The sequence below is a fragment of the Lycium barbarum genome, chromosome 8 (assembly GCF_019175385.1).
Source record: "Lycium barbarum isolate Lr01 chromosome 8, ASM1917538v2, whole genome shotgun sequence".
NCBI classification, from domain to species: Eukaryota; Viridiplantae; Streptophyta; class Magnoliopsida; order Solanales; family Solanaceae; genus Lycium; species Lycium barbarum.
The window spans coordinates 8,528,963-8,541,695 of NC_083344.1; the positions used below are offsets into that span (position 1 = coordinate 8,528,963).

The 12,733-nt window shown below is 33.1% G+C and overlaps 1 protein-coding gene across 1 annotated transcript; it reads left to right on the top strand.

Annotated features, from left to right (window-relative positions):
- Nucleotides 1-861: 861 nt before the first annotated feature.
- LOC132605870 (serine/threonine-protein kinase PCRK1) lies at nt 862-6,455 on the top strand. The gene is made up of 4 exons (XM_060319129.1): nt 862-1,703; nt 3,175-3,435; nt 4,652-4,774; nt 5,548-6,455. Exons 1-4 carry the CDS (start codon nt 1,326-1,328, stop codon nt 6,121-6,123), a joined length of 1,338 nt encoding a protein of 445 aa, XP_060175112.1. The 5' UTR covers nt 862-1,325; the 3' UTR covers nt 6,124-6,455.
- The last annotated feature ends 6,278 nt before the right edge of the window (nt 6,456-12,733 follow it).

Sequence of the window (12,733 nt, forward strand, 5' to 3'; positions counted from 1 at the left end):
CAAACTTGGCATATAATGAGTGAAGTTATTAAAGTAGAATTTCGTTGTGAATAAAGTTATAAACTTATATTTTCCCTTGCTTTTAAATTATAGGAGTATTTACTTATGTTACGTTGAAACTTACTTATGTAACGTTGGAATTTGACATAAGAGTATTATGTTAAATTTTTTTCTTTTGGATTTTGAATTTAGGTTATATTTTCGATTTTAAAAATATTTTCTTTAGTACTATTGACTTGTTATTTCACATTGCACGCTGTTTATTTTTCACTTACAGTTGATAGAATTATTGTCAAACATTTGAATAATGTTATGACATTATATTTATAAATATTCTTTTTTTGTCAAATATCCAATCCCATGATGTTCTCACAAAAAAGGTATGCTTTTAAGTTTTATAATCAGTTAAAATATTATTAATCTGAAATTATATATCAATTATTTTTTACAATATTAGTTACAAATATATGATTATTAATTAACATATTTTCAAGAATCAATTTATTATTAAATAAATAATTTAATATCATTTATATATGCACTTATTTTTTAAATATTAATTTAAAATTTTTATAATTAAATTTTATTTTTAAATTGAACTAACTGTGAATTACACATGTACAACCAAACAACACGCTTGTAATTACACTGTAATTATATTATGACAAATAAACAAGTTGTGATAATTACAATATTGTGTAATTACTAGACCGTGTAATTACTTGGGTAGTACTTACACCAATTCCAATTACCGGATGACTTTCCAAACAGGCTCTTAATTAAATGTTAAATATACATAACTAGAAATCAGAAGACCAAAGTCAAAAATTTATTAATAGTACTAATTTCCCTTCAAAAAACATACACTGGCCCCCTCTCTCTCTCTCTCGGCTACACGACAATATCAGGAATTCAGGATCAAGAGAACCTGCTCTTCCATTACTCTATAATAATCTATACATACAATAATATCAGTTATATATAATACCCCCACAAACAAAGTACCAAATGTAATTTACTACTCCTATATTATATATATATATATATATTAGTACCATATTGACACACGATTATTTTTTCAACATTTACAAATCCAAGGTTGTACTTATGTTTGTTCACCCGCTCCTCAACTCAATTCTTTCCTACCCATAAACCACCCATTTTCAAATCTTCAATTCCCTCATCTTTTCTTGAAAATTTTCTCTTGAATATATTTATGTAAAATGTTACCTTCTCTTTGCATTTTTCTGTAAAAAGAACTTGCATAAGCCCTCTGGATCCACCATTGTAATTGTTACCTAAGGCTATTTTCGTAATATCTAGAGATGAAATGCTTTTATTTTACAAAGGATAATGAAGAAGGGACAACAACGTTAAATTCAAAGGGATCAAAAGTATCATGGGTTCGTTCATTAAGCGTAGCATCAAGCAGTTTTGATATTACACGGAAATCGAGGTCCGAGTTGGTCTCAGAATCTAAGGATTTTAGCGAGTCGTTTGAGTTTTACGAGTTTTTAACTCAAAGGAGAGGTAATGATTTAAGAGTGTTTAGTTTTTATGAACTGAAAATTGCGACAAAGGGGTTTAGTAGAGGTTTGTTGATTGGTGAAGGTGGATTTGGATGTGTTTATAGAGGCGTTGTTATTGGTTCGAATTCGAAAATGGAAGTTGCTGTTAAGAGATTGAATCGTCATGGATTCCAGGCATGCCTTTTCTCCGTACTCTCTCCGTCTCAAATTATCTGTGTGATTTTTAAAAAATTGTTATCGCAAATTATTTATTGTTTTAGAAGATAAAGACAAAACTAATTATACTTTTCCAGTTTTACCCTTAGTAGTTAATTAGGATTTAAGGGCCTGTTTGGCCATGGATAAGTTTCACTTTTTGTCGGGAATTTTATTCTTTGGAATCATGTTTGGCCATGAAAAAAAAAGTAGTTTTTGTTTTCAAAGCGAAAATGGTATTAAGAAATTGGAGTTGTGTTTGAATTTTTGTGAGTGATTTGAAGTTAAAAATAAGTGAAAACAACGTTTTAGTGTTTTTTTGAAATTCCAAAAGCTTCTGGAATTCAACTTGAATTTTCCGAAATTTTATAACCGAACATGATTTTCAGAATTCAAACTCGGGAAAAAGAGTAAAAAGTATTCATTGCCAAATGGCCACTAAATTAGGATTTAAGGGCCCGTTTGGCCATGGCCAATTTTCACTTTTTTCCTGAATTTTATTACGTTAATCATGTTTGGACATAGAATTGTTATTCCCAATTTCGAAAAACTCCAAATACGTTTTCACATTTTTCACTCTGAAAAATTCAATATTTTTAGAAGTTGTACTCATGTCCAAACACAACTCCAATTTCCAAATATCATTTTTTAACTTTTTCCCAAATACTACCTTTTTAAAAATTTCACAATTTTTATGTCCAAACGCCCACTAAGTTATACTCTCAATCTCAAAGCAGGTGTCACGTTTTGCTTTTTTTAATCAAATTGACATGAGAAAAGTTGCAACTTTACTTGTTGTCTAGCTAGTTTTTGGCTATTAAGTTTCAGTTGTCAAATATTGAGTTGAGCTAATTCAATTTAGCTGTAAAGATTAGTTAAATTGTCTCTCTAAAAGCGAAACATGACAACTACATTGCTACGGAAAGAGTACTCAGGAAACACTTTAAGCTGTGTAGTTCAATCTGTGATAGCTTAGTTTGAAATATTAGTTTTTGGCTATAATTCAATTTAGCTGTAAAGATTAGTTAAATTGTCTCTCTAAAAGCGAAACATGACAACTACATTGCTACGGAAAGAGTACTCAGGAAACACTTTAAGCTGTGTAGTTCAATCTGTGATAGCTTAGTTTGAAATATTAGTTTTACCAAGTTGTCAATTACTTCATAATTAATCAAATTAACCTTTCTTCACAGCATTAACCTTTATTGAGACTTATAATGTCATAAGATGCACCGTTTTTCAAAAATATCACGAGTAGCTGGTGTGCTTTAAGGCTTGTTCTGGTTATTTGAGCAGTAAAAATTCTTTTTATATATATTTCTTTGGATAATTTTCTGTTATGTTTTGCATATTATAAGTTCTACTTTTTCTGTATAAGTTCATTTCTTTATCTATCACCTCCTAGCTCAGCCATCTTATGTGGTTCATTTTTGTTTGGTCTAGTATTCAGGGGCATAAGGAGTGGATTAATGAAGTAAACTTTTTAGGTGTAGTGAAGCACCCGAATTTAGTGAAGTTAATCGGGTACTGTGCAGAAGATGATGAAAGAGGGATGCAACGCCTTTTGGTCTATGAACTAATGCGTAACAAAAGCTTGGAGGATCATCTGTTGGTCCGATCAGAAACCCCTCTTTCCTGGACTTTGAGATTAAAAGTTGCCCAAGATGCTGCTCGTGGACTAGCCTATCTGCACGAAGAAATGGATTTTCAGGTGCTTTAGAATGCTTACTTCAAAATCCATTCCTATTTTTACGCGTGGTACTTACAAGTGGTTTAGCTACTATGTAGACTTTTGTGTTTTAGACTATACCAAATTATCAGGAAACCTTTTTACATGATCGATTGAAGAAGTCTTCTTTCGACAGACGAACTTCGTTATCTCTCATGCCTGCAAATATGAGTTAGGTGTGTTAGTTTAAGTGCTCCATTGTGTTTTATTAGAGTGAAATACATGTCAATCTTTTTAGTATCCTCCTCCAATATGAGAATCTTTATCAAAAAAGTCTTCTCCAATGCTTCCAAATTGTGGTAGCAAGGAAAAAGTTCAATATAGAGGGTTGATTGTCCTTTTAATATTTTCTTTTTGAGGGGATAAAGAACCAATCTTGCCTTTTGTTCCTGGATGATGAGTAAATCATATGACTAAAGCCCTTGAATCCTGTTGGACAGGTTAATTGCAGGTCCTTTTCGCCACCTGGTTTATCTTATCAATTTGAATAAGGCAAAAAAAATAAAGCGAAGGAATGACCTTAGCTAAATTCTGTATTGATTATCAACTGGAGAATAGTAAAATGAATGTGATAAATAGCAAAAGAATGTGGAAAACTATATGAGATAGGTTCGCGTGACATGTTAGATGCCAAAGAGAAAGCTGACATTTGGCTGTGGATTTTGTTTAATCTGATGTTTATCCAAGCTTAAAAGTTAAAACAATGACTTTTTTCAAACTGCTTCACCATTTATTTGCATTTCTTTTCTGAATAAGTTACCAAAAGAAAATAAGAAGTCTCATTCAGAACATTTGGCTTAAAGCATATGGAGTATTGCATTATATTCTTTTCCTATAACAGTTTTGACATCTGGATGCCAATTGCCTTGGTACTTTTATGGTTAGTCAAGTTATTTATTGAGTACAGGCAGAAGTCAAAGTTATTTATTGAGTACAGGCAGAACTAACTGCAGAAATATTGATTCTTTTGTTTGTAAATTCATAAGAAAACCCATGACTTTTTTGGTGCATATAACAGTCCAAGCCAAGATTATTTTTCTCTATCACCAGAGATAGCAGAATAACTTTATTTTGTCTAAGGCCTCTTGAAATATTCAGGATTCAGCCTCTTGTCAGCATTACCCATTTCTAAGCTTTGACGTTTCTGGTTCTATACTTATCCATTTTGTTACTTTTTTCTTTGCTGTCTTTGTTTCAGTTGATATTTCGAGACTTCAAACCATCAAACATTCTTCTGGATGAAGACTTTAATGCAAAACTCTCAGACTTTGGAATGGCGAGGCAAGGACCAGCTGCAGGACTAAGCCATGTCTCAACATCAGTAAGTATATTTTTTTTCCCTTTCCTCCTCTTTCTTGATATTCTTTCCCTTTCTTTTATTTGAGACTGGATGTGTCAGTGGGTCTTAATCTGGAGCTAATAAGTTTTTTTTCCTCCTACTCCCTCTGTCCTATTTTATGTGAAACACTTTCCTGTTTAATCCGTCCCAAAAAAAAATGTTATTTTTATGTATCTACAACAACAACAACATACCCGGTGTAACCCCACAAGTGGGGTCTGGAGAGGGGTGGTGCTTAACCCTACTTTGAGAAGGTAGAGAGATTGTTTCCAATAGACCCTCAACTCAAGTAGACCATTTCAAAGTAAGTTTGAAAAGGAAATACAATAGTGAAGAAGCCATGATGAAAATAATGGAGAAAAGAAAAGAACAACAAAATAATACGATAGCCGAAGCAAAGGAAACAACAGGTAATACTAAAAATCGAAGAGTAAGATAATACGAGACTAATAATTATACTGATATACAGTTACCAGTTTAAAAAAAAAAATATATATATATATATATATACTGACATGAAAAAGTGGGGGCAGACATTTTTATGTATCCACAAACAATATAAGCTTATATTTTCCATTTTAGTCTTAATGAATGATTTAGAACACGAGTTTCAAAAGTCATTTGTTATTTCTTAAACTCCATGTCCACTCAAACAGCGTTATATTCTTTATGATAATATAGGAGGGAGTATAAAACTTCAAGCAGAAAGATTAAGATTTTCTCTATGCATATTGCCTGAAATAGCAATTCCTCAGGTAGTAGGTACAGTAGGCTATGCAGCTCCCGAATATGTCCAGACTGGAAGACTCACCGCTAAAAGTGATGTTTGGAGCTTTGGAGTTGTTCTCTATGAGCTCATCACAGGAAGGAGAGTGTTAGAACGGAATCTTCCTCGAGCTGAGCAGAAACTATTAGAGTGGGTGAGACCTTACATTTCAGATTCAAAGAAATTTCATATTATTCTCGACCCTCGACTTGAAGGGCATGGTTGTGTCAAGTCAGCTCAGCGACTTGCATCACTAGCCAACAAATGCCTCTCAAAGAACCCAAAATCTCGCCCTAAAATGAGTGAAATTGTTGATATGCTTGAGAATATCATAACTGATGCGGTGCCTGAAACTCCGAAAGAAGCAGAAGATGTAAATGAAGAATCTGCAAAAGAAGAAGTCAACACAAAGGAAGAAGGACAAGAGGAAGTTGAATCAGGAAAACTGGAAAGCAATAGCCAAAAGTGGGGTTTTGACTTCAAAGAAATGGTCAGCTTTAGGAATAAGTCGATCAGTAAGTTAGATTGGCGGAATTGGACAACAGGTTTAGTCAAAACATCGTAATATACTCTTGGCTCATTTTTGTTTTCTAGAATGGAGATATCGGCAGCTTTGCTATATATTTCCCGCAAAGTGGTGTAAATTTAGTAGGAACATCTTGTCTTGTTAGTTCACAATTGGAATGTATTTTCCACTTGTGTGTTTGTATAGGGAACAATCCTTTCTTTCTTAAAATTCCTCTACTCCATGGAGGCAGCTTATTAGATCAGCAAATCCAGTCTCACCAGGTTACTGCAATGGTTGAGAGCTAATTAGAGGGCAATATGTTATATGATCTTAGTTTTGCTAGATAGTGTTCAATGCCCAAATTAATGCAAGAGGCTTTTTCTCTTTTTCCTGCACTTTTGAACAAACTGGCATCTGCAGACAATTCAAATTATAGTGTCATGAGTTTGAGTCCCAAAAACCGTAATGATCATCTGCGACAATTCAAACTATAGTGCCATGAGTTCGAATCTCATTAACCATAATGGTGATTGCTGTCTAGTCGGGTCTGCTCTACTTTTCGTATAAATTATGTTAAAAAAGAACATTTATTTTGTGACTCATACGACTGACACTAATCATGTGAGGTTACTTTTTATCTCAAGAAAGTGGACTCAAGTTTTGTGAATCCAAAAATTTATTTTGTGACTCACACGACTGACACCAATTATGTGAGGTTACTAACGTCAGTTATTTGAAGCACATGACAATGTTTTCGGTAAAAAGGGAATTAGCTGAATACCTACCCAGTCTTAGCTTGGCTGTACACTATGCTTTCTTTTTCTTTTTTGTCATCACGCAACGTTGATAGAACTTAGAAGTGGTTCTTTTTTGTCACAATGTAAAACGTTGGTAGAAATGTCCATACGAGCCACTCGACTCTTGTACAATTATGTTCATGGCACACCACAATGATCTTTTAGCCCACAGCCTAAAGATTTTTTTTGAGCAAATTGAAAATCTTATGAGAAACGTTAGACTTCATTCTTAAAATTTGCAAATTATTATAAGCTTTAAACGAAAGTCTAATATTTTATTTGTAAGGTTAAGAAATGTGCAAGTAAATTTTAGACCCCAGTGTAATGATGTCTAAAAGGGTGATTTCCTAAAGGCTATATTTGACTGTCTTAGACTTTGTTTCACCAAACTTTTTTGTTTGTCCAATTAAATTACATCAGCAATTAAATAAGGAATATAATTATTTGATATGTTGGAGGCTTCAAAATTTTGTTGATAACCAAGAATATTCAACGAAAAGCAATAAATTCTTTCTTGTAAGGATATGGATGGACCAAGTTCAGGCCCATAACATTGGACCACGTTACCTGATTACTGAAGCAGTCTCATCCAGATAACACACCTTCTCTGACCAAGCAACAACGCACATGGTTTTAAGTTATGAATTAAGGTTTCGAAATTAAAATTATAGCCTAGGTTGAAACTTTATTAGGAGTTTAAGGTTTTATTTGTTAATCCTGTAAAAGATATTTACACAATTAGATCAATTATAGTGTAATTACTTTTTTTTGCGTGGATTGCTCTTCATTTGGGGTGGTCTTTAATTTTTATCCTTCAAATTGTCTTTAAGTTTTTCCCTTCGCCTAATACCCAGAGGTTGTGGGTTTGAACCCCAGCTTAGTAAAAAAAAAAAAAAATCACAAGGTAGAATTTGTAAATTTGGCCATGCAAGGCAGAATTTGGGCCTTAAGGCAGAAATTTATAAATTCTGTCCTTGTACAAATTCTACCTTTAAGGCCCGCAGAATTTGCATGGGCAAATTTTGCCTCGAAGGACAAAAGTTAAAACCACCATTTTGAGGGCCAAAAATGAAAGACCACCCCAGCTAAGGGAAATCCTGCAAATCGCCCGTATAATTATAAGTAAATGTTGATGATAAACATTAACTTGATCACCTAATAAAAATAATAACTAACTTGCTATTACTGATTATATTTTGGCGATAATATAAAATGTTAACACTATCAATGTGTATGTAACTTAAACCTGCTTATCAAATGTTCAATATCCCTCTCAATCTTTCCAGCTCCCACTGCTCATAGTCCTCCCCCACACTAAGAAGAAGTATAAATTAAACAAGTACGTCACCATGTGATAGTACAAAAGTTACATGATTAATGGAAATACTATGATAGGGCTTCCTTTCTCCACCTTTAGTCATAAAACGTGATCTGATCTGAAAAAAATATTTTTTTGTGTTTAGGTCCCTACTAAGCACAGTTTTAAAGCTATACTACAAACATTCTTTAAATACTTTTGAATAAGTTATATGATCCCTCTTTAGATCATTCTATGATATTCTAGTGGTTATCGCAAAATATGAAGTCATAATTCTTAAAAAAGTAGGTCAATTTTACGATCAATTACAAATGTTATTTTAGCTACGTAATCATTTTTATAAGAAATCATAAAAGTAGGAGATCAGTAAATAAATCGTGAAAAAATATTTGTAGAGTCATTTTTTTCTCTATTCAAAATGATAACTGATTACAGGAGATCATTTTCTCTTATAAAAGTCGAGCTCATATTTTTAACATCACCATTGAATGTGAGATGTCATAGGGCACACTGCTTTTTTGTGGTTCAAACAAAATGCAGATCAAACTTACCTCTCGTCTTTTTTGTGATTCAAACAAAATGCAGATCAAACTTACCTCTCGTCTAATGCCTTCTTGGAATGCAGAAAGTGATTACATTAGGTCCAGTAAAGGACCCAAATAGTCCTCACTCACGGTCCACTTCCATACCCTATAAGTCTATAACTAGGTTAATAATCCAAGTTTGTGTGTGTGTGTTTTTTTTTTCCCACTCCTGATATCGCATTGGAGCCCAACTATATCCTGATTTGTACTGGGTAGGGCTCATTTCTAGGAACGCTCCATGCCAAGTATTTTTCAATACCCAGGACTAGAACCCGAAACCTCTAGTTAAGGGAGAAGCAGCCCCATCTACTACACTACATCCTTGGTTGGTAATCCAAGTTTGTGTTAGAAAAAGAAAACACGATCTCAAAATAAAATTGCTAATTAACGACATGATAAGTGACGGTCTTGAAGTTGTGGTCATTTTTTAGTCTATTTAAAATTGACTTCCGCTTTATTTTTCTTCCATACGACGAAAGACTTTTTTGTCCTTATGTATGATGCATTTTTAGTGGAAAAGATTGCCTAATGGGCAACAATTTACAATTTTTTGCGTGAATTGCCCTTCAAAGGCACTAGTCTTTAATTTTTGTCCCTCAAATTGTTGTTCTTTAATTTTTGTCCTTCGCTTAAAAAGGTGGCCGAAAATACCTTGAGGTTCTGGGTTAGAACCCCGTCTTCGTCAAAAAAAAAAAAAAAAAAATCGCGATGCAAGGCTTTGCAAAAAGTCTGCCTTATGCGACAGAGTTTGCCTTAAGGCATAACTAAAGTCTGTCTTATGCGGCAGACGTAGCCTTAAGGCATAACTAAAAGTCTGCCGCATAAGACAGACTTTTCGCGAAGTCTTGCCTTGCGATTTTTTTTTATGACTAAACCGGAGTTCGAACCCAAAAACTCAGGATATTTTAGGCGAAAGGCAAATATTAAAGACCAGCAATTTGAGGGACAAAAAATAAAGACCACCCCCAAAGAAGGCCAATCGTGCAAATTGTCCGACAATTTATAGTAAATTGTAAAGATTGTCAAGGCCGGTATTGCCTGAAATTTGGGAATTTGGCATGGCACGACAACGTGGGCCACTAATTGGCATAAAAAAGCCTACATTTTTTTAAATTGGCATCTCATAACCAAATATGCATTTCCCTTAAAATGTGTGGCATTATCCAGCCAATACGCTCACCAAGAAAATAGGATCTATAACTGATTTTCTCTCTCATCCTTTAATGCTTTTATCCTTAAATAAGCCACATTACACGCTAATCTCTCCATCTATTTTGAGTAGTATATTAGAAAATCTATATAGATATTTATTCCCACCCCACCCCCCCCACCCCGCCCCCCCTTAATACCTATAATCTCCAAAATTACCGAAAATTTTTGATATAGCTTTTGGATGTTTTTCTGAGTTAGAGAATTTTAATTTGTCATATTATAAAGTACCATGTATATATTCTGATATATATTGTGAAGTACTATGTATACATTTTGATATATATTGTGAAGTATCATGTATACATTCTGGTATATATTCTGAAGTACCATGTATACATTCTGATATATATTGTGAAGTACTATGTATACATTTAGATATATATCGTGAAGTACCATGTATGCATTCTGATGTAATATATTTTAAAATAAAGTATCAAGTACACATTCTGATATATATTTTAAAGTACCATGTATACATTCTGGGAATTTGATAGAGAAGAAGAGTACCATGTATACATTCTGATATATGTTGTGAAGTATCATATATACATTCTAATATACATTACTATACATTCTGGGAATTCGATAGAGAAGAAGAGTACCATGTATACATTCTGGTATATATTATGAAATACCGTCTATACATTCTGGTATATAATTTAAAGTACCATGTATACATTCTGGGAATTCGATAGAGAAGAAGAGTACCATGTATACATTGTGATATATGTTGTGAAGTACCATGTATACATTCTAATATACATTACCATGTATAAATTCTGGGAATTCGATAGAGAAGAAGAGTACCATGTATACATTCTGATATATTATGTCGTACCATGTATACATTCTGTTATATATTGTGAAGTATCATGTATACATTTTTTTATATAATGTAAAGTACCACGGATACATTATAATTATTATACTATTAAACAATATATATTCATTATGTATAAAAAAGGATAAAAATATCAACCTATGAACTGTATAACCTTCAAGTATAGTTTTTTTTTTTTTTTTTTAACAATTGATAAGAGATTTTAATCAAATATATTAAAAGATATTCATTCCTATTTTTGGGGGAGTGAATAGCATGACATTAGGGGGGACGAAATATTCCCTCCCTATTTTTAAGCCGGCAGATATACAAATGGCTACTTAATGCCATTTCTTTTAGGTTTCATTGCTAAATATAATATTTGGTTACAAACATGCCAATATTATTTAAGGGTTGTATATTTATGTCAATTCCCTGCGTTTTCCTTCAAGTCATGAGTGTACCCAAATCCACATTGGCGACACCCATCACATAACCCGACCCGAGCAAACAAATCCATACGAGAATCCCCACTCATACCTCACTAATCATGTACACGGAAACTTTTGGAAAATTAAATCATTTTAAGTATAATATAAAAAGTAAATATGAAAGCTATTCTTTAAATCTTCTCATAAAGGTAATATGGCTCTATTCATGCATGCCGTACGAGTAATTATAGATTTACAACCCCAAAAGGTATGAATATTTTCTATGAAACTTCTGTGACGACGAGAATTAAATAATTATCCCAAACAAGGCCCGATAACACAAAACACAACTAAAAAACAGGAATTAGTGATTGATGAATGTTGTAGCTAAACAACAAAATACGTCGCTGGTTCTATTTAGCGACGAATCTATTCTATATTAAAAGCACGAAGGGCCTTAGAAATGTTGTTTGAAGTTTTTATCCTTCATTAAAAGACTCTACAATAGAAAAAATTGTTATTAGAAACAGAGGCGGATCCAGAATTTGGAGGTTCCGGGTGCCACTCTGATATAAATGTAGACGTATTGTAATTTATATGGTCCAAATAAAGTAAGCATTTGATCGGTTTGATGAACTCTGAATCGTGGTTCGGGTTATTTGTTTGAGTTACATAGACAAATATTATATAGAAAAAAATCATGCTCACATAGGTACATCAACTCAAGCTTACAAGTTGTCCCAATTTATGTGGCTCAGTTTAATTTCGAGAATCAAATCTTTTAGTGTTGACAATGAACTCTGAAAAAGTACTATAGTCAATATAATTGATAATTCAAAATATTTAAAAGATACATGAAAAAATTGCAGTAAAAGTAAGACTCGGTTGAATCTCGAAATCTGAAAGGTGCCACATAAATTGAGATGAAGGGAGCACAACATAAAGAAAATTTCTCTTTTAAATCAGCGTGAGCCAAGACTCAACATAGCCTTTTCTTTTGCATTTTGTTAAACCATTTAAATAAAATAAATTAATATAAAAATTAAAGATAAGAACAGCAACGGAAGAGAAGTTGGGCAGCAGGGAAAAATTTTACTAAAATTTGACGAAGAGAGAGGAGAAGATTTTAGGTGATTTATTATGATTAAAATAAAAAGGAAGAACGATGGTACAAGTTGAGAGAAGATAAATAAAAAGCCTTGTTCATATGTTAAGGATATCACATTACCTGTCAGGAAAAAAAAAAAAAAAGGAAGAAAGGAAAAGACACCAGCAGGATTCGAACTGGCATCCCTTGGGGCGAAAAAGGTGGTGCCTAACCACTGGCACCATGGGCCACATTTTTACTCTAGGTGGCATGCCTATTATTTATACCTTGCCTTATAGATATATACATACGCATACATAGTTTCCACTGAGGCACCCGGGTGGCGTGGCACTCCCACGACACAACATAGATCCGCCCCTGATTAGAAATGTTGGTTGAACTTTTTGCCCTTCATTAA